Genomic DNA, 23,261 nt, shown 5'->3' on the forward strand with positions numbered 1-23,261 from the left:
CACACATACACACACACACACGACTCCATAGGGAGCAGCTATGGTGAGTCTAATATTGCAAGTGCAGTCTGAGCTGTGTCTTTTTATGACACAATTTTTCTCTTGGAATAAAGATCCCCGGAAAGGGTTCTGGTGTAATCAGTGGTCATGTGTGGGAGGCAATGATAGCCCATTAACTGAGTACAAAGCAGCAGCAGAGGAGTAAACTCCACCTGGGCACTCCACCCTCCTCCCTGAGAGGAGAGGGGAAGTGATGAAGAGGAGGAGCAGGAGGAAAGGGAGCTTGTTCCCACATCCACAATAATATGGAGGAAGAAAGGAAGCAAAGGTGGTGAAGCACAGAGTAGAAGAAAAAGAGGCAGAAGGAAGGAGAAAAAGAGGTGGAGGAGGAGTTGGTCTGAAGCGAGCACATCGCCCTCCTCCCGGCGCCCCCTGCAGGTGGTGGGTGTTGCCCCCTGCCAGGGTGGCTGTTACTGGTAGGAGCCCAGCTGGAAGTCCTTGGGTGGCAGTTTGAGGCCCAGGGAGTTGGTTCCCAGAGGGTCGATCATGTTCTTGTAGCGTTCTCCACGGTGCTTCATCAGGAAGGGACCCCAGTCGGGCTGAGGGGAGCAGACCAGCTTCAGACGCTGCAGGAGGAGAGGAAACACACAGCAGGTTCATATCAAGTCATAGCTTAAGTGAGAGACAGGGCACTGGCTGGCTTGCTTTGAGAAATATTTGGGGTTGCCTCCTAGTGGTAATGTATTTTTTAAAGCAGCCAAAACTCATAATTTTCATATACTACAGAGGGAATGAAATGTATAAGAAATATCACTAAGAATTTGGAATATGTTATTCCAGGTTTAATTAGCTGTACATTTGCACTCCCAAAACATTTTACATACTGATTGTGAGGAAGAAAAAAAAAGATTAAACAATATAAGATACTGTACAGACACAATCTTACTCTAAGGTGGAGTTAAATGGAAACTAGAACTTGTTATAATAGGATCAGACCACTCTGGCCTTTGATGCTGAACTGCATTTGGACTACATTTATGAAGCACTTTTATCCAAATATGTTTACAATGTGCCTCTCATTCCCCTATTCACACAAACACACTCTTATGGCAGCAAGCCAGCGTGCAAAGTGCAAGGCTAACCGCCCGGAAACATTTGGGTTCAGTGTCTTTACTCAAGGACACTTTTCAATTGATTAAATAATCACATACAGTGAATGTGTTGGTTCCTGTGACTTCTGGTATATGTTTATTAGCAGATTGCCCCGAAATATCAATGGTGTGAGCCACAATTAACTAAGGCTAGTTAATTGTGGCTCAGGAATTAGTGTTTTTCCATTAAGTGCAGGGTTGGTGGTTCGATTCTCTGCCCCTGCTGTCCACATGTCAACACCTGACCAATATATTGAACCCCAATTGGTCCCGATGGAAGGCCAGTGACTTGAAAAGCATCAATGTGAGTGTGTTGGTTTTCAGCATGTTCACTGTGGGTATGATTATTTAGACTACATTTGATTACTTACAGATATGCCTGTTTATATTTCATTTAGTGCAAAGAAGCTCTGACAGTCCTCCAGTTTATGGTCCCTTTTAGTCCTTGTTTTCATTGCTTACTGGTCCTCATGATATGTTGATGATAATGAGTAATGTCTACAGACCTCTTGCACTCCTCATTTTAAAACATTTTGTTTCATATTGTTCTTATAGTAAACTTATTGTATAATTCACTGAACTTGAGTGGATTTTCCGCACCTTCTTGGATTTTTACTGGAAACTGTGTTACTCTGATTGCATGGACTTTCATGAACTCTAATGACTTTGTCACTGTTGCTGAGATACAGTCTGTAATGTTACCTTATCAAACAGATATAGGAATACTAAAATCTTAGTGTATTTATTATGTAAGTTAACAACCTTAACCCAGTTGCCCTCATTAGCAAGCTTCTGCAGCATCAAATACAACTCAATGCTCAGCCACCCTTGCTGGATCCTCATGGTAGTTTAAAAATGTGAAGAAAGTTGTTGGGCGACACCCCTTGCAAATTATCCTCAAAACCTGTGGTGTGAAGTTGTTTTGCAGTAGCACAACACAATATCCCCCAAATCTAGGACTTAAAACTATGATTATGTATTTATTACAGCCTGCGAAAGACAGTAAATTAGAATGTAAATTTGGAGGATGGTCTATGATAGAGGCTGCTGTCAGAACTGCTAAAGGACCAGAGATGTTAGGACAGAAAGCCATGATCATCACCATCCATTAATTGGAGTATTTAAAAGGGACCTGCCGGGCTCCCAGAAAAATGTCCATATTACTACTCAGCCAGCAACCCGCCTCTCCCTGCTAATGAGCAAAGGATGAGACTATTGATTCCTCCAACAGTGTGTGTGTGTGTGTGTGTGTGAGTGTGTGTGCGTGTGCATGTGTGCAAAGCAGACAAAAACAAAACATACGTGCCAATGTCTCGTCACGGCTTCATCTCAATTATTACCTCACTTAGGGAGCCAGGGGCGAGGTACATCTTAATGAGGAACATGATAGGGATCCAGATGACGGAGCAGGTTACCATGAGCCATCCCATTATCATAGACCAGGTGGGGTAGGTGTAGTCCTCGTACGTCATCACCTTCCACTGGTACAGACTCAATCCCAGGATGCCCTGCAACGACCAGGCGAATTCACCAAATGCATGTTAATAAGATTTGTTACCTACCAATGAACAAAGTCAATTTAAATCAAACTGCTCCAGTGACAGTGACTGCTCACAATAAGGATGTGATTTTAACTGAAAAGTACCCACATTTTTTTAATTTAAGAGAACATTTCTCAGGACACTTCAATTTAGAGTAAAAATGGGTCATCTTAAAGCATTATTTAGCAGTATTTTAATAACAGTAAATATACTAATTTCTTGTTGAAAATCATTGCAAACATTAGCAACAATTGTGGCTATTCCTTCTGTAGGTTACTGTCAGGCCACAGAGAATAACCCCAAACCTCTAAAATTGTAGTTCCCAGCCTTCAGATATCACTTTTTTAAGTTTACAGACTTGTACGTGCTGATATTTATTGTAAAAGCCTGAGGGTTGTGTTGCAACTTCAGTCGCCTCGTAATAAAAGTACTACTATATTTGGCTATTGTATTGTTTCTACAGTGTGTGTTGACATCAGTGGCAGTGCAAAACCTTTACAATATGATATAACATCAATTAAACCTTTGAACCAATAACTAACATACAGTGTATTGGTAGTGGTATTAGCCATGGGTATCTGCAGATCACCCTTTTTTTTTTTTGATGTCTTAATAAAAGTACATTTTTAAGATAATATAATACAACCAATTCACTTAAATGAGAAAATGTGTCCAAAAAAACCTTATTTCAACATTCAGTGTAACTAATGGTGAAAAATATATCACATCACAAGCTGGTGTGATCCTAAAACTACGGCAAATTAGAGGGCTTACTTCAAAAGCCAATTCTGACTAAATTACTTTCCTTCTCTGCATTCTTTAGTTGCAAATCCTCAACGGTAAAAGTAAAAATGACTTCAAATTTTTAAGTAACAATGCAACAGTGCAAATTTCTTGTTAGATTGCTGCAATCACACATTAGCCTTGACTGAATACTAAGGGTGTTTATTGGCACTGAAAGGGAACTGTAAAGTAGATTTCTCCCCAATTAACTTGATTAAACTCAGGATGCAACACTAGAGCTATGTCCACTCTCCCATATAAAGAAGAAGATGGATGAATGTGGAAATAAGACCTTGCTTTTGTGATAAGTACAAGAAAGGGACCAATTCAACTTCTACAGAACAATTGGCTGAGAAAGATTAGCATGAGAGAAAGAAAAGGAAAACTGAAAAACAAGAGAAAAAAGACAGACAGGAATAGATTAGCCTGAGGTTGTGCATCAATGAGTTCCCCAAGGAAATCTGATCTCCCTCGAGAGCAACAGGATGACCAGCTGGCCAACCGCTGGTCCATTTGTCATCGTCATCTCCTCTGCTTTGGTGCTACAGTGGTTTTCATTACAATTACTGACATTAATGCTGGGCCAGTATCCAACACTGACATCCTGGTAAATACTGTGCATTGGAATTTACACCCTCTGCTATGCAGCATGTGAGCAAATGAGTGGCTATTATACAGAAAAATTTGTTTTCTGGGGCGTTAAAAGAAAAAATATAGTTGCTCACACTGTGGTTTGACATCATGCTAACTACTTGGCAGATGCCATTTTGAAAAACACCACACAAAAAAAAGATTGGGACATGACAGGAATTGGAAGGGAGAAATAATTTTCGATTCGAGCGTAACAGGAGCAATTTCCTGTACCTTGTTGCTTTCCAATGGCAAATCAATGAACTTGAAAGGCAACAGCGGAAATGGAAACATTTTCAGCTGTGCATGTCTGTGTGTATGTGTTTATATGTGTGTATGTGTGTGTGTGTGTGTGTGTGTGTGTGTGTGTGTGTGTGTGTGTGTGTGTGTGTGTGTGTGTGTCTGTCTAAAACTGAGATAAACAAAAACAAACATACCGTCAGGATGGTCGGAGTTACAAAGGCCCAGCAGATTCTCCAGAATCGGTTTGGCTGGAAACCAATCATCATTTCAATGTCCTCGCAAAACCTCTGCAGACCTGCAGAGGGAAAGGAATAAATATAAAAATATAAAAGTGACTAGGACAAGGCAGAGAGTGACCTGGATTTAATAAGGTCCCTTAATAAGGATCAGCAAATTCAATCCATCCTCATGAGAGAGTGTGTGTGTGTCAGAGAGGGACAGCAACAGAACATGAGTTTCTTTCATGACGAAGAAAAAGTGAGGGAGCAGATGGCTTCATCCTTCTGTCTTTATTGATGGATAACAATGAGTGACATGAAGAGGCAGAGTCATTTGATTATGTCACCTGTACTGATTCTCTGACAAACTGGAGGAGAGCTGTTTGCTTTGCTCCTTGGTATCTGCTTCTTTACTCACACCTGAGCTCTCTGTCTGTGTGTGTATGTGTGTGTGTGTGTGTGTGTCTGTGTGTGTGTTTGGCTTAGATGTTACAACAGAGACACCTAGTGGTCACCTCTGGAATAACATGATGTACAAAAGAGAACAGGGAAGCAAGAGTTACTGTATAGTATGAAAGATCTCTGGATGACCAGTCCCTTCTCTCATATATGTAGTTAGGGTATCAAAATGTGATAGATGATGATAGAATTAATTTAATTTTAGCTAATCTTTAATGGGGCACCCTATTCTCTGCACATGTAAATTAACTAGTCATGTTATGCAGCCTGTGAAAACTGTTGTAATACAATGTTTTCTGTGGCTTTGGAGGAGCTTTGTCGAGTCTGAGAAAAATCGAACTACATTACCGAGGTATCTCATTTGCTTTAGCAGACTACACATTTTCAACCTAAAGCCTGCATCACAAACTATTGGTTTAGAGTGGAAGGACGTGGGTCATTGCAAGTCTCGCAAAAGACATTATCAAGTTGCAAAACGGAAAAGTGAGCTTCATTATTTTTGGAAAATGGCCCATAAAAGCAACTAAAAGTCAGGATATTGCTGGCTTCTGTGGGAAAGATTGTGAACTTTTTTTCCTAACTGTCTCTCACAACTCAACTCGTGCCATACTAAATAGCTGAACTGCTCAGAGTAAACCTTGAAGCCTTCCCCATCTTGTCCACTGGAAGAAAACTCAATACGTTGATAAAAGTTTAATCGAATATATCAAATGTGTGAATGTCCTGTCAGCTCTTAGCAGAGTATTGATGTGATGTTAATTATGATATCTGACATCTAATGAAAGCTCTGAATACTGATGTTATCTGAAGCCAAATATGATTCCTTATGGGTTTTGTGGACTCTAGCTCTTTCCTCAAATGTCACCATCATATTTTTCCATCGACCTATTATTTGTTTAATGACAAAGAATCTCGGAAATAAATTTACAGTACACAAAATTTGCATAAAGTTATTCCTTACAGTCATAATGGCTGTCTGACTTTCAAAATGTCCAAATGTTCAAAAGAAGAATGTGAATATTGGACAAATTATCATGATTTTTGAAGATATTCGTGCCTCTAGATGGATGAACCTTTTCTAGATTGGACATTAATAATCTTTGGCCTATGTTTGTTTCCTTCTTTCTTTTTCATATTTGTATGTGTTAAATTGCTTTTATCATCTACTGCGTTGTTGAATGTCTGGTTGCAAACCAAATCTCCTTGGGGATTATAATACAGTTTAAGTTTAAGTTCAAGTTTCCTGTAGCACCACCGTCAAGACTAACAAGAACAAAATTGTCAGCATATCTCATCTAACCTTTTCATGTTGTGAGATGTAATGAACCTCTAGAGGCAGCTAGCAGGTGACGTGATGAAACAAGGAACAGCTATACTCACCATACAGGTAAGAAATCCCCACCAGCTCGAAGATGGCAATGATGACCAAAGAGTAGGAGGCTGCGAATGTGTCCACCAGCTGCAGCATGTACATCCCATTCTATCACAAACACACACAAACATACATAAATAAAATATTACAGCAGCGATTCCAGGAATTGGGTTAAAAATAACAACCTTCCTCTGTTACTTTTTTCCACCTCTGACTTGTCTGTGGTCATAATTTTCACGCTGACTTGTAGCAGATAATAAGAAATGACGTGTGGATCCTACTTTAGGCTGGCTTTTCTCCTCTGAAGTCTGGAGGGATTTTAATAAGACTCAGCCTCTCTTGTTCCACTCAGTGAGCCTGTCCTCAGAAGGCCGCTACTTCACTTTACATGCAGACATCTGTCGGCTTATTCAAAGAAAGAGTCGAAGGGCAAGGCTATAATGCTCAAATGTCCCCGCTCGGTGTGTATACTGATATATGTCTGTGTGTGTGTGTGTGTGTGTGTGTGTGTGTCCGTCCGTGTCATACCTCTGTGATCATTGGAAATCCCAGGATGAAGAAGCAGACGCAGCACACCAAGGTGAAGAGCGGTTTGTGTTTCCTCAAGTACTTGGGGAACTCGTCTGACACAGAGGTCACAATGGTCTCAATGGTGGCAAACTTGGATAGAGATGATTGTAAATGAGGAAGACGGAGGGAAAATGAGCCAGAGACAAAGTGAAAAATGAAAAGAGAGGGGAGACAATGTGGATAAGAGAGAGAGTGTTATATATTTTCTGTTTAATCAAATACATGATGAAAGGAGACGCTGCTCAAAACTGTTTAAAGGCTGTTAAAGGAAGTTAAATTCAAATAAATTAATATAAGAAATCACTTTGAAATATCAGTTTTTAAAAAGCAGTTTCAGGCCAACTCTAGAAAACACATATCCCAGCAGATTACAATTGGCTGCCTTCACTATAGAATTACTGAGATTTAGCCAATCAGGCCAGTATGCAGCAGCGTTTCATCTGGAAAACCCTCCAGTCAGCAGTTTTACTTCATTTGAATCAGAGCTGCTGCTGTCAGCAATTCTGTGTCCAGTGTTGTGAGGCGTTCCTCTTCAATTCATCCAATAAACACATTTTTACTGTAATTTCATTTATTTGCAAAACAAAATAAACAACATTATTCTAATGTTGAGCAGGAATAGATTTGAAAACAAATCAGCATGAAGAATTTAGATTACAATGGAGGGACCTGACAGGTGGAGTCTGCCTGGAGATTAGCAAATGTAACAAGATGGTAAAAGGGGCTCAGGACCCACAGGACCGCAGTGGATGAATATACAAACAGGCAAATTGAGGGAGGTCGGATTTGTGAGTATGTGTGTGTGTGTGTGTGTGTGTGTGTGTGTGTGTGTGTGTGTGTGTGTGTGTGTGTGTGCGCATTGAAGAAACCCATTGGCACCGAGCTATCTGCCACTTCTCCGCTCCTCTCCTTCCTCCTGAGCTCCCAAAACTAATTTCCCGTCAACATCCCAAGCCTATTACTGCCGAGTTGCTTTCTACAACAAAGCCACCAGCCTTCTCCTCTGAGCCGCAGCTGCCAAAGCAAAGTAACATCATCATTTACTGTTACTGTTGACTTGTGTCTTAATGCGCCGCTGTGCCCTCTGGTCCTCTGCTTGGCTCAGGAGCATCGCTGTGCACTTGGAGGAGTTTGGGTTTTATCTGGAATTGTTTGCACAGAATTGTACCTGGAGGCGCTTTGGACTTTTAAAAAAAAAAGACTTAAGTGTTTGTTCACTGAAGTTTCATCACGAATAAATGAGTGGAGTAACTGGCTTCTTTTTTTCTTTTTTTTTTTTGAAAAGTAAACTGACAAAATAACATTGATAAATTATCACTGTATAAATTTGTTATGGCTAATGTGTTCAGAAACAGGCCCGCCGCGGGGTCTAATCCAGCCCACTTTCCTTCCTGTGTTCTTTTCCTTCCTTCCTTCCTTCCCTCTTTTCTTCTCTCTTTCTTCCTTCTGTCCATCCATCTGTCCTTCCTCCCTTCTGTCCTTCCTTCCATCTTTCTTTCTTACCTTCCTTCCATCATTCTTTCCTTCCTTCCATCATTCTTTCCTCCCTTTCTGTCCTTCTTGTCTTCTATTTGTTAATTCCTTTCATCCTTCCATCCCTCTTTTCTTCCCTCCTTCCTCCCATCTTTTCTTCCTTCTGTCCTTCCTTCCATCTTTCCTTCCTTCCTTTCTTCCTTCTGTCCTTCCTCCCATCTTTTCTTCCTTCTGTCCTTCCATCTGTCCTTCCTCCCTTTCTTCCTTCTGTCCTTCCTTCCATCTTTCCTTCCTTCCTTCCTTTCTTCTATCTTTCTTTCCTCCCTTTCTGTCCTTCCTGTCTTCTTTTCATGTGTTCCTTTCATCCTTCCCTCCCTCTTTTCTTCCCTCCTTCCTCTCATCTTTCCTTTCTTCTGTCATTCCTCCCTTTCTTCTTTACTTAATTCTGTCCGTCCATCCTTTCTTTCTTCCCTTCCTCCTTCCTTCCTTCTTTCCTCCCTTCCTTCCATCTTTTTAATGATCTGGCCCACATTAGATCAAATTGGGCAGTATGCGGCCCTTGAATGAAAATCAGTTTGACATCCCTGACTTATATCATTTATTTCTAGTAGTTTTTCAGTCCACTTAATGAATTTAAGTCCAATATTCACTCTCTGTTTAGCTTCAGTTTGGTCTTCGCAGACTCCTGGGGGAAATATCTGGCTCTTTAGTTGTGAAATCCTCCATTTTTGTCATTGACTAATTGCTAACTTTATTATCTGCCGTTTGGCTCTGGGGGGAGGATGAATACGCTCAGTTTATCAGAGAGCTTCTTTTGCTGAAAGGTTGTTGCCTGCTGCTGGAAACCAGGGCTGAAAGAAAGCAGAGTTTGCAGGTTGGAAAACCAAAAACTGAGATAAAAGAAGACAAAAAGCCCCTTAAAACTGGAGGGGAACTGCAGAGCTGGTTAATAATTATCTGTGGATTATGAGAGACCCCTTTCAGATTACTTACAGTTATTTAATGAAACATATTTATTAGTGCAGCCTTTAAAAGTGTATGTATTCTTATTATTTTAATTAAGAATCAAAAAGGGGCTAATGTAGTCCTTGGGTTGAATTTTGCTGCCAGATGTTTCTACTGCTGTAAAGACATGGAAGTGTACTATAATGTATAATGTATTTGAACAACCCAATGAGATGTGTCTGATGATGTAATGTCATATTCGGTAAAAGAAACAACCCATGATGGTGTGCCTTCATGAGGAATAAAGATTAACGGGCTAAACATCTTTGCTAGAGATGAGTCTAATTATACAGTTTTAGTGTTTTATTAAAATAAATTGATCAATTTAAACAATCCCTAAATGGAGATAGTAAAGCAGAAGACAAATGTATGGTAAGATTGAGTTTGATAGGGAGCCACATAAATTCAAAAGTCATTATGCACTTTATTTTGTGATTCCATATTAAAATCCATAAATTAAGGACAGAATAAGAACTTAATTATCAGTTGGCAAATTTAATCATCTTTTTATAATTATTTTTAATGTTTAAGCTTAAAATTTAAGTTTAATTTGTCATTTCTTAGTATTTTAAAATTGTTGATTTATCAGTTTAATACTTTTCTGGTGGCACAAACCAGGCTCCAAATCAAACACACAAAGGCTAAAATGATTCTATTTTCACCATTACTTAACTTTACAATTTATTATTTCTGATTCTTTAGTGTATAAAACATCCTGAAATATAGCATCAAACAAAAAAAATACCATCTTAATTCTCCACAAGCCAAGATGACTTCTTCAAACACTCACTTTTAGAAGTTGGAGTCTGTAGGGCTATCTCTCTGAATTACGATGTACTTGAATTGTACTTAAATACGGCTTTAACATCAGTCTTTCTGTTCCAAAACTTTACGGTCAACTTAGTTCCCCTCACTCCAATCATACAGACCCCCCTCTGCTCAAGTGGCTAGGGGGGCTCCAGAGCACTTCAGCTGAAATCAGTCACAGTAGGTGGCACGCACTGGTAATTATGTTAATTGGGTCAATGTGTGCAGCATTTATACATAGCGGGATGATGCTACTGAAGTTGAGTGTTTACTCTGGGGCAGATAAAAGTCAAGAGACTCTCATTAATGAAGGAAAGCAAGTTGATGTTGGGAAACTTTGTGATAATCACTGTTCCGTGTTTCAGCAACAACAGAAATTGTGTTTTCGTCACATTGTAAGAGCCAGAAAATGTCAGAATTTACAAGCTACTGCACACTCACACACTAAATTGCATAAGTGACTATATTTCTTTCTATATGCCTTTTTCTGATCTGAGACTAATCTTAATCCTTACACTAAAATTCCTACCTTAGAGCTCCAATAATGAATATTTCTTATATTAACACCCATTAAAATGTGTTGTATGAAAGTAAGTGGCTGTTTGCATCATTTGATTTTTAGCCTCCTTTAGCTCATTATTTCAGTTTTATGGCACATGTACATGTACTGTAGCTGTTTTAATACTAAGCAGCAAACTACAGTAAGCAAAGTTAACAACTAGCTGGTGAAGAAATGAAATATCTAGCAACTAAAGAGGAAGATATATTTCCAAAAGGAAAGTGAATATTAAACTTGCTGTCATCAGGCGCACAAAAACATGACTATAAATGAATGCTATGTTGCTATGTGTCCCAAAGATGTGTAAATAGGCAACTGTTGTCTGTTAACATAATGTACATAATGAATTCATGAGGTGATAATGTGTCAGCTGTCTGTCTTTCAGCCTGTTTTGGCATTTTACTGTCCCTGCAAGCATTTTTAGATAAATTATGACTCACAATAAGCCTCGGATGTACTTGGCGTAGCTTAGCTTAGCATACAGCCTCAAAGCAGGGAAGGTGTATCCTGGCGTTGTCATAATTGAATAAATATGCTCCTAAACAACTCTAACACTGTCTTTACATGTTATATTTGAGTCCTTTGACACACGGGATAATATAATCGTACATCTAAGAATAGTTAGAAAAATCCAGTTGACATCTGGATTGACTCCAGACTCTATTTTTTTCATTTTTTGTTATATTGATCTTCTCGTCTTAATCTTGGACCTGATTCCTGATATAATTTCAAGATTAAGATGATTTTCGTTCCATTGCACGCTGATTAAAGAACATGGCTGGTGATTTTCTATTTTTTTCTGATTGCCAACAAATCTAATCTGATGTGCAGAGCCAAACCAATGACTCGATCTATTTAAAACCATCTTAAATTCAACGAATGTCCAACTGTGGAGGTGAAGTGAATGTTCATCTTACAGAAACTGTGAAGTTTTAAGATTTATTGTTGTGTCTTGCAACTGTTTTACAATGTTTCAGAGCATCTTGTCCTTTGGCTTGATGTATGTGTTTGTTAACCTGTGCATCCAAGCCCAAGATAAGTCGCAGTGCATTGTCAAGATGGTGAGTGGGGGGGGGGGGGGGGGGTGGGGGTCATTGGATGTGACCAGACATCAGCTTCTCACCTGTGTAAAGACCTCTGAGGCAAAGGACCCTGTTCACCCTCTCGACACAAAAGCTTCTAACTAGGTTATCAAAGCAAAGACAATATTCTGTAAAGGAAAATAAGAACAACCAGTTCCTTCAGCAATTACACTGTTAAATAAATGAGAGGCAGAGTACAAACTACAGGACTTGATGGTATATTAGCCAGGACTATATGCAATGGTAATCTTTGTGCAACACTTGCATGATGTAATATATTCTATATTTAATTAGTTGCTTCTAACGCCGATGCAGAGTTTGCTTCCCAGGGATCATCTAGGCAAACTATATATGAAGTATTTATTTGTCTCTACATGCATGTGTTAGTGTATGCTAGAGTGAGGATTCTTGCATAAGCTCTGTGTGTGTGTGTGTGTGTGTGTGTGTGTGTGTGTGTGTGCGTGTGTGTGTGTGTGTGTGTGTGTGTGTGTGTGTGTTTGTGTGTGTAGTGGGGGTTACTTCTATCTTTTAATGACTGTTCTGTGTACTTCTGCACCTTAACCACCCCGATTCCCCTATTTGAGATCATAAACAAGTATTGTGAGTGTATCCAAAGCCGGATATATCTTATTTTTCCATGCTTTAGACTTCTGTTGTTGACCGAAAGCTATTACAAAAATGTCAGTGAGCCACACTGCTGCACTACGTTTGCCACAAAGAGTATGGTTATGTTGGTTTGTTCAGATATGGCTCCAATATCAAATAACAGCAACCGTGATTTATGAAAAATCAACAGCCATATCCTTTAAGATGACAAACTTTGCCAAACAAGCTTATTTCTAACAATTTTGAGATATTGGCATCAATAGAGGAAATGAAAAGCAATATATCCTTAGTCTGATAAGCTTAGAAATGAACACACACATACATACATACACACACACACACACAGGAGGAGCGGTGGTTACCATGGTATCCAGGCCAAGAGTCAGGAGCATGAGGAAGAAGATGATCGCCCAGAAAGGAGACAGGGGAAGTCTGGTCAGTGCCTCTGGATACACCACGAATGCTATTCCTGGACCTGACAAACACACACACACACACACACACACACACACACAAAATTAAGGATACACACACACGGCAAATACCAATATGAGACTTGTGTATATGTGTTTCAGTGAGCAGCATCGGGCCTGCTGCGGCTGCCTGCAGGTCGGGTCTCTTACCTTCATCTGCCACCTTCTCAATCGGCACCTTCAACTCATGTGCCATGAAACCAATGACCGAGAAGATGACAAACCCCGCAAATACACTGGTGGCACTGTTTGTACATGTCACTATAATAGTGTCCCTGCAGGGGGGGGGGCGAGGAAAGAAAGAAACACAGGCTGAATAAGCAAAAACATCTATTTTACCTACTGCATGTTTTCTACACATACTACATGTAACAAGTTATATAGAATATGATACAGCTTTTTGATTTGGTTCAGGACATCATTGGCTTGTATAGGAACACAAAAGAGATCCAACAGTGCCCTCTGGTGGCGGGATTAAAAACTGTCTGCAAATATAGGGCTCTAGGAAGTGTTAGATTTACAGACAGTGTACATAAGAGGGTGTAATGCATTATACTGTAAAGTAGTTTTCTTTACTTTCTTTTCAAGTGGGAAATAAACCAGACACACATCTTCTAATGAAAACTCTAAAGAAAAAACCTACAAACTGCAGCCTCAAAAAAGAGTTAAATCACTAGTCTCTGAATTGAATTAAACATTAAAATCTTCACAAAGAAGGTTTTTTTTTTAACATTATTAATTTTATATTCATATATATTGTTGTATTATGGACTTTAAAGATTCTTCAGTTGCTGCAGGAAAAAAATATTTTTACAAATTATAAACAATTTTCCACGTGTTTATTTTCAAAAAAAAATCTTATTCTGCTGTTAAGTATGTTCATATGTTTTGGGCTTAGTGACAGTGTGATCAATAAAATGTATTTATATTTTTATGATTTCAAACACAGTGAAACGGATGCTTCAAGTGAGAGAAAAAATGAAAGAAACACTGAACTGCCGGCTGCAAAAGCAACATTTATTATTCACATCTCTATCAGATACATAGATACACTATCATGTGTCTATGGTGACAGTTTGAATTTGTTTGCCAAAAGCATAGTTTACCTTTTGTGTGTTTACCTGTAGCAGTTATTGTGAAACTTATTGTAGGAGGAGAGAGTGATGAGGCCTCCCCAAGCAGCCGACAGAGAGAAGAAGATCTGAGTGGCTGCGTCTTTCCACACCTAACAAAGAAAGTCAGAAAGAGCTGCAGGTAAAGGAAAAACACCCAGAAGATTTTTTTTCTGCAGTATGGAAATGTATATTTTTATGGATTTTAACTGGCAAGCATCAGGTACCTTTGCATCATTGAGTTTTTCCCACTTTGGTGTGATAAAGTAAAGGATGCCGTCAAAAGCCCCAGGGAGGGTAACTCCTCTGATCAGCAGGATCACCAGCACCACGTAGGGAAATGTGGCTGTGAAATAAACCACCTGACCAGAGAGGAGACGGCATCAGGCAAGGTGAGTGAGGGAAAAAAAGAGCAAGAATGGCACCAAATATATGATAATGAGAGCAAAAACATGTATAAAAAAAAGAGTACACTGGAAATCAGGTGGTGCTAAAAGAAGCATAGGTGTATGTTTTTACACCCCTCCTGTTCTGCATAGCACATGTTTGTAATTCACAGACAAGTGGGTCAAAAAGTTGCTGTTTCTGTGACACCATTAAATCAATTTTAGCTGACATATTTTTGAGTGATTATTTCCTGCAGATGAAAGGAACCTTTCTCCTTTTTACAAGTTTACATTAACTCACGATTCTCACGATCTTAGGTTGGTGTTTAATGCAACAATAAAGACTTTTTATTATGCTGAACCTACAATTACTTTTAAATGTATTATTTATTAATTATGTGGTTGATTAATCATATAGTCTGTAAAATGCCAGAAAACTTGATAGCGCTCATGATGACATCATCACACGTCTTATTTTATCTGATCTAGAGTCAAAAATGTAATGATGTTCAGTTTACGATCATGTATGACACAGAAATACTTGAAAACAGGGTTACTTTTTTGTGTGTTAGCTTATAAATGACTGAAACAATTATTCAGTTATCAAACTAGATGGCAATTATCTGTCCATTATCAATTAATCGTTCAAGCTTTAAAGGTAGCTTTGACTAACAATTAAATGAATACACACAAATAAATAACAAATTGATATGAGTAAATGTTGTGTAACTGAAATATCTGTCTAATAAATCTCTCTGTGTGACCAGCAGTACGGTTGAGAACACCAGTTATAGTTATTGGGATAAAATAAAACCATTGGTATCATTAAATACCTGAGTGTCACCACAGCAGCAAGGTGCATGTCACCTCCCTGTCCAGCAGGGGGCCCCATGCTCAAACATTTAAATCTCATCAGTCTCAAATCACATTCACATCTGGATACATTCACTTTAAAATTTTCCTGAATGCTGTTAATTCAAAATTAGAAACCCTGTCGACATTTTTGTAAATGCAAAACAAGTTCAAAGTAACATTTAATTTTATAATTTATTTTCTAACATCTATAGTTTGGGTTTGACAGAATTTTATCAAAATACAAATCAATTTAGAAACCTTTATAAAGTCTATTTAAGCTCTATGTGAGTGGAGATAAATTATTGACAACCAAATAAGTTTGAGAGGATCAAACTCATCAAACTGACATTGAAAGAACTACAACTAAAATTATTCTACACAGATTACAGCCCACATGAAAGAGGACATTAAAGACTCAGTATTGTTAGGCTCAGAGACGAACACATCCAGGTATTTTACAAACTTGGAACTGAATCTAAAAGTAAACCAGCTATCAGAAAACAAATGTATCTGCAACACAGCTCTGAGGACTGTTTAAATTAAACATTTGTAGATTCCTGACTGAGAGCTCACTGCTTGTATGTAACATATTTCACCACTAGGGGGCACTGTCATCTCTGCATTGAAAAGAAGCCTGAAATTAAAATTAAAATTGTTCTGCTGTTGGTAAACAGGTAAAACCAGCTGAGGAGATTAATTTCTGTAGTTAGTGTGTTTTCTTACCTTTCCCGATGACTTGATTCCTTTAGCTAAAGAGGCGTACACGATGATCCAGGCCAGGAATAGGCAACCTGCTAGAGGCCAGCGAATGTCTCCAGGAAATTCAATCCCTTTAGAGATGTGCAACACATTGTACCTGCGTGGGTGAATCAAACAGCAACACTCAATAAACTACAATATTATACACTCCAAATTCATCATTTTATCAAGTTATTTATGTATATTATTGAGGCTAACAGACCTTAATTCTCCTAGAAAAAGTAAAGAAAGAAATCTGGCAGTGCAGAGAGATTATTTTAGCTTGTTTCTAACACAAATCAGGTCTCATGTCTCTTGATTCTAGTATAGAGTGTCCTTTATTTTCCTGTTTCTAGAATATAGCTAAAACTAGTCTGTTTTGTATTTTCTGTTAACTTTGTATCTTCTGTTACAAATGAATCAAGAGGCAATTTGAACTTTTTGGAGATTGTTCTTCTTCTTTTTTTTTTAAGATGTACATTTTTCATTGAACATTACTTTCTTTTTTACACATGGGCCTTAAAGTTAAGTTTTGTGGTCTTATTCTAGACCCACAGATATAAGACATGTGGCTCTGTGAAACTTTAAGGAGCAACTGGGCAGATTTAAGTTGAAAAAAAAAAGATATAATCAAAAACATTATGATCAAACCAGGTCTTTTGTTGCTGTTTTCGATGATGGGGAAAATATTTTAAGTTTTGGTTGCCTTGTATTTGCAATTTTTCATCACCTTCACAGGCATTTAGGAGATTCAAGGTTTATGCATAGACAAGAATAAATTGTTAAACATGAGAGATGAGAGCAAGATCCCACCAAACAGCGAGGAAGTGCTCAATTTAAAAGTCTTGTCTTTGACCCTGGAAAACTTTAACATCTATGAGAAGATTAATCCTCCAGTCTTTGGACATATGGAAATTAGACCTGCATACCAGAATTTAAAGGCCTAACATTAGCTTCTATTTCATGTAAATCCTACTTTTACGCTGCAGTTTTCATCAGACAGAAGCTTCACTCACTTGAAGTACTCCTCACTGGGGCTGACGTAGGTCTTGTTACCATCCACAGTCATGTTCAACAGTTTCGTTAGGTTTCCCACAGTGTTAGCAGACAAACAGAAAGTGGAGTTCTTGATGGAGGTGATGTTTCTGTCCCGCAGGATGCACGTGTCTGTTCCAATCAGAAACCAATAAACATCAACTAGGAGAGACTGGCAGAGTGCTGCCGTGGGACAGAACTTACTGTCCGCTCAGGTTTTCACACTGAAAGTAAAACGGGAAGGGAACAGATGCATCTGATTTGGAGTTAAAGGAGGATTGACAGGAGGCTGCTGCAACAGGAAGAGACCTGGAGACTGCAGTATGGAGCCTCAGTGAGAACTGGACCCAGCCGTGTTAGATTTAGAGTTTTGTTCTTTTAGATATACAACCAGATAGAAATCATATATATTAGTATACTTAATCTGTGCCTTATTTCAGATCATTTCTAAAATAAAGACAATAAAACTTTCTTTTTCAAGCACATTTTTTCATGCAGATACAGAAGACAAAATGTGCAAACTAAATCTTTTTATGCTTTTTTTAAATGACAGAGATATACAAACACTTCAGATGCAGATAATAGACTTCTACTTTGCACAATTTGTTCTAAATTCAAGACTAAATACTTCTATAAACATATCTGATAATAACTAAGTTTTCTGTAACTAAACGAGATAGACAAAAGAACAAAAAAAATGACATTAACTCACACACAAATATAGCATAAAAATGCATCACTTCACGTATTTCGACACAAAAGTGCTACATTATAACATTATAAGTGTTTATAATTTTATCACATTGTAAATGTGTTGAAATTAAAATGTCTTCCTCACTACATGTGCAGGATGTAAATATATCAATACATTGGTAAGTCATATTCTAATAATTGTGTTGTCATTTGAACATGTTCTTATTTCCCATATTTTGTTGTATGTTGTTTTCCTTATTTATGAGATTTACAGAGAGGGGAGAGAGAGAGAGAGAGAGAGAGAGAGAGAGAGAGAGAGAGAGAGAGAGAGAGAGAGAGAGAGAGTGTGAGAGAGAGAGAGAGAGAGAGAGAGAGAGAGAGAGAGAGAGAGAGAGAGAGAGAGTGGGAGAGAGAGAGTGGGAGTGGGAGAGAGTGGGAGAGAGACTATTGTGTTGAACGGGCCTGTAGTTCATGTTGCAGCCAGCAGGGGTCAGTGCCGGGCTCACTGCAGCACTGCAGCAGCTCAGTCTGTACAGTAAATTTGTCAAGCAAGCAGTTTTTTGTGCTGAATTCACAGAATCGCTGAAGGCAAATATTACACGAAATGAACCGAATTTCGATATTAATTCGATGCAAATCGACATTAAACACCTCCGAGTTATTGTTCTGACGTTTCCTCACAGTTAAAACTGGATTTAATCACCAGTTTCATTCAAAAAAAAATACAAATCTCATGAAAGGGGGCTGCCACAGCTGCACACTGCAGCCTCACAGGAGTGAAATCTCCTTTAAACTGACTTTATAAGACTACAAATGGATCGAAATGATTAAACATGTTTAGTTTCTAACACAGTTAGGCCCTCTTTACATATTATTGGCCTATATCATCAAGAAGAAAAAACGAATTGCTCTGGATTTAAAGTGTTGAGAGTGAAAACACTGCAGAGATCACAGGTCAGGATTCATTATACCGCAGGACACCTCAGCTGAGGGAGCCATGACGCATTGCGCATTGTGGAGAGAGAGGTGCTTTTGGTGTGTAAGTGTGTAACTGTGTGTGTAAGTGTGTAAGTGTGTGTGTAAGTGTGTGTGTCTTACCTAGCAGCAGCATGTCTTTGTCCTTACATTCCACCGTGTTCCACTCATTCCTACAGTTAGCCCATGGCAGTGAGCCCTTCAACGAAGCGAACAGGTAGTACAGTGTCCAGCACATTATAATATTATAGTATATGGCTATCAAGACAGATATTATCAACATGGCAATCCCGCAACCTAAAATAAATAAATGAGACGAAATATATAAATTACTCTTAAGGGAAGTAGAGACTCGTGGTGATAAGAAATGAGTTTTATTTTTGATTTTTTTTTTCTTCTTGTAGTTGATTAGTTGTGGTTTACAGTTTACCTTGCAGAGCTGGGATGCATTTCCACACTGATACGGGCCCCTGGCTGGCAAACTGGCCCAGGGACACCTCCAGTAAAAAGATTGGGATCCCGGCAATGCCCAACATTGTCAGGTAGGGGATCAAAAAAGCTCCTGCAAGGAAATTAACAGCAGGCTACAGATCGCAGTCTAACAGACAAAACAAACCAAGAAAAAGCCTGAAAACTCACAAAGCTGTAGGATAAATGTAGCCAGCACGTGCGTACATAGATTATTACATCGATTAATGAATAAAAAATAATCAGTTATCTGTAAATAAAGTGGAGCATATATCACAAAATCAATAATAACATAAATTGATGATAACAATAATAATAATAATAATAATAATAATAATAATAATAATAATAACAATAATAATAATAATAATAATAATAATAATAATAATAATAATAAGAGAGTAGGAAATTCAATTTATTATTATTATTATTATTATTATTTGTATTATTATTAATAGTATTATTACTGACGTTTCACTTATGATGTTGATACATATTTTGGATTTTACAGGTACTTTTTTTTTATTATTCTTATTCTTATAACATTATTCTTATTTCTTTTTTGTCTATTTTTACATGTAAAATAGTCACTGGTCTTGTTCCGCATGGTTAAAGGCCTACACTACTTATAGTCTATAGCCAGTAACTTAAACCTTGACTTAAAACTGATTTTTCGTTTGTTTCTGTGTCGGATTTCAAACCATTAACCCTCAACTCTTACCTCCACCATTTTGGAAGGCAAGATAAGGGAACCTCCATACGTTCCCCAGTCCCACAGCATAGCCAACCATGGACAGAATAAAATCCAGTTTATTGGACCAGTTTCCTCTGGCCTTATTCTCATCTCCCCCCTCGTCATCATCTTCATCCTGAGAGGAAAAAACATGTTTTGTTTTTTTTGGTTGTTTAAAAAAAAAATCTCCACAATAAACTTCCTAAAATACAAATTAACCCATTTAAACCAACGCATAAAGCACTGAGACTGGGCCTGGCCGGCTGCCATAGATTTAATAACTGGAATTTATGAATGAGTGAACAATAATATTTAATAAGCAACCAACAAAATAAATACATTATTCTTACTCCTGAGTTTTCCCATTCATGCAACCTGAGCAGGACACTGCTAGATACATTTTACTAACATAAAAACATCTATTTCATTTTAAAAAAACAAAAAGAACCTCATTTTACGTCTAATTACGTCAATTAAAACATTTTTTCGGTGCAGTTAACCTCACTAAACTTACTCTATGCTCCTAAATATTACTGAATTTCCTCTTCTTTTTTCTTCTTTTTTTAGTACAGGGTCACAGATGCGTTTCACCATCAAAGCTCAGCACCAGCTTTCCATTTACAACCCCCCCCCCCCCCCCCCCCCCCCCAAAACTCATCTTTAACTTCACTTACAGACCCAATATTGGTATCAAACCGCTTCAAATGAACACCCTAAATCTCACATGCACTAAAAACTTCATTAATAACCATAACTGATGAAATGGGAGGAAAGCTGACCAAAAATCAAAAATAAAATGTGCACAAATCTGCACAAATTCCTGATGCATGAATATTCAGTCATTAAAAAACCCCACTATGCAGGGGAATGTGACAATGTGACTGTGTGGAGACTGGAGAGAGGGGGGGTGTTGGAGGGGAGGAGTGGTGTTACCCTCGCGGGGATTGGAGACAATCCGCAGTCTCATGTAATACAGTGCTGTCTATCAGCCAGATAACACCTGCGCTTCTGGGCCTTATCAAGCGTGTCTGCTCGGAGTATAGGGAACACCGAAAACATCGCGAGAATAACAATTACTGAATCATGTTATTATTTTAAGCAGGGAGGCAAAAAAAAATCAAGCATTACTAATAAACAGTTTTATTTCTGAAGAGAGAATTTGTGTCATTTCATTGAGGAGATTAAGCTCCATCTGAAATAACTCCAACATCCAACATCTACTCTCACTCTCATTTTTAGCTGACATAAACGAGATTGAAAGTTAATCAGATCTATGCAGGGGGATACCTAACAGGACAGCCCAGAGCAGGGACGCTACATAGCTCCTGATCCGCCCCCCAAAATACACACTGTGCATGCAAGAATTTAACCAACATACTGATCTACTGCACAATTTATACACAACACATATGGAAGTGATACTTTTTTTTTAAAGTCTCACATGTGTGCAGCGACCAAACAACAACCCAGTGTCTCTAGATAATCACATATGGCTCTATCACAGACCAACAACACTCATCTACTAAAGCTCTGCATGGTAGACTACACTGAGAGCTCCCAGGCTTTTGCACCTTCCCAGTTTTTAGAAGCAGCAGGTTAATCCAAGTCATCTTTCATAATATCAGCCACACACACACACACACACACACACACACACACACACACACACACACACACACACACACACACACACACACACCGACCCTGCTCTGCTATCACACCACCACCAGCAGCAGCAGCTTCAGCTCTCCGTTAAGGAATCGGTTCATTTAGCTGACTTACCCCCGTCAAGGTGCCGGGCTGAACAGACGTGTTCCCATCTGTTCCCAGTATGATGGTGGTCTGGCTCATGGCCGTCCAGTTGCCTGCAGTGTTGTTCTGCTCTATGGTGGCCCGGAGTGGGTCGCCGTATTGGGCGGACCCCCCTCGGGCAGAACCGACGGAATCCTTCCTGAAGGCCGAGTTGGCGGCCACAGATCCAGGCACAGCTGGCGCGGTGTTTTTAAACGTCCCATATGCTTTATTGCTGTCAGATTCTCCCGGTTTATTTTCCGTGGGACAAAAAGTTTTGCTCTCGTTGCACGGAGCCGGTGGCTGAGGCGCAGGGTGATGGTGAGGGGAAGCCGTGTTGTCCGGTTTGTTTGCTGTAAGTCCCGCAGCTCCGTCGGGCTGCTGAGTCGGGATGTAGCCGGTAGGAGCGCTGGCCGGTGGTTTGGCCATGTCTCTCTGGTCAGAGAAATCCTGGAACATGGTAAATGACAGATCAGCAAGACAAAAGGCGACAGAGTGTTAGAAACCGTGAAGCTGTGAAGCTGCTGCAGCCCATCTCTGCTCTGGGACTAAAAAAATGTTCAATTCTGTTTCTGCAACGTTTTTCTGCAGCATGTTCTGGCTCTAGCTGCTCCACAGTTTCAGCTCACAGTCTACCGGGTATGTTAGAGTATGTGTGTGTGTGTGTGTGTGAGTGCCTGTGTGTGTTTGTGTGTGTGTGTGTTGGAAGGGAGGGGGGTTGCTTTGCTTCTCCAGTTCTCCCTTTCTGCAAGATTCTTTAATTTTACGCCCCATTTCCCCCTCATGTCATTCAGCCACACACATCCACTGATTTTTATGGGCAATAGACAAGCTGCTGCGGGTCTCTCGGCAGCTCCGCTCTCCCCGGCAGGCATGCTAGATCACCGGCGTTACAGCAGTGAACGGACCCGGGGCGGCGGAATTACAAATGACTCCCTGAAATTTAGCTTTGAGGGTTTGGGGTAAAAGAAAGCAGAAACGCAAAGATAATCTGAAAAAAGGAGGCTTTAAAAAAAACAACAGTTGATTGATTAATGCTCAGCTGTGTTGTTAATTGGTGGGGAAAACATAACAGCACCTGGCTGTAATCTGAAAGGGTGAATGACATGTATAATGTAAAGCGCTTTGAGTGGTCGCACAGACTAGAAAGGCGCTATATAAGTACAGTCCATTTACCATTTACAGTCCATTTAATCTCTTGTTTCAAATGAAAATAATAACAATAAAACTTTCTTTCTAATTTAAACTTTTTAAAAAATTGCAGAAAGTAAAATAGTGAAAAAATAAAGTGCATAAAGTTTTAAATGTGGCTGTAGCTGCATTTCAGCACCACGGACAGCGAAAGTACCTCCACATGCCAAATTGCGTTTTTTAAAAAAAGTATTAAATTAACATGAAAACTGCTCAAAATGAGTCCATTATACAGTTGAAACAGCAGGTGCAAAAGTGAAGAAAATGTTTTTAGACACTCACCATTTTTGCAGAGCTCTGGTGGCAGGGCTG

The 23,261-nt window shown here is 39.1% G+C and overlaps 1 protein-coding gene across 2 annotated transcripts; it reads right to left on the reverse strand.

Moving 5' to 3' along the window:
• Positions 1-470: 470 nt before the first annotated feature.
• slc6a5 (solute carrier family 6 member 5) lies at positions 471-22,217 on the reverse strand. 2 transcript variants are annotated; one of them, XM_053324546.1, is made up of 15 exons: positions 21,750-22,217; positions 19,956-20,103; positions 19,197-19,328; positions 18,890-19,063; positions 17,080-17,230; positions 16,049-16,181; positions 14,312-14,446; positions 14,094-14,197; positions 13,123-13,247; positions 12,862-12,974; positions 6,926-7,057; positions 6,406-6,505; positions 4,543-4,643; positions 2,492-2,659; positions 471-626 (listed from the first exon to the last, which is right to left on the reverse strand). In XM_053324546.1, the coding sequence occupies exons 1-15, from the start codon at positions 22,215-22,217 to the stop codon at positions 471-473; spliced, it is 2,340 nt and encodes a 779-aa protein (XP_053180521.1). The 2 variants fall into 2 exon arrangements, with proteins under 2 accessions (XP_053180521.1, XP_053180520.1); XM_053324545.1 differs by having other exon boundaries at positions 19,956-20,153; positions 21,746-22,217.
• Positions 22,218-23,261: the final 1,044 nt, after the last annotated feature.

The sequence above is a fragment of the Scomber japonicus genome, chromosome 1 (assembly GCF_027409825.1).
Source record: "Scomber japonicus isolate fScoJap1 chromosome 1, fScoJap1.pri, whole genome shotgun sequence".
Taxonomy (NCBI): domain Eukaryota; kingdom Metazoa; phylum Chordata; class Actinopteri; order Scombriformes; family Scombridae; genus Scomber; species Scomber japonicus.

Bases quoted from the DNA above. Each gene is read 5' to 3' on its own strand.
- slc6a5 (XM_053324545.1), bottom strand. From the start codon at position 22,217: ATGTTCCAGGATTTCTCTGACCAGAGAGACATGGCCAAACCACCGGCC. The intron at 14,447-16,048 runs GTAAGAAAACAC...CTCTCTGGTCAG, and splicing joins GAATCAAGTCATCGGGAAAG to GTGGTTTATTTCACAGCCAC. The intron at 7,058-12,861 runs GTAACCACCGCT...TCTCTATCCAAG, and splicing joins CTCTTGGCCTGGATACCATG to TTTGCCACCATTGAGACCAT.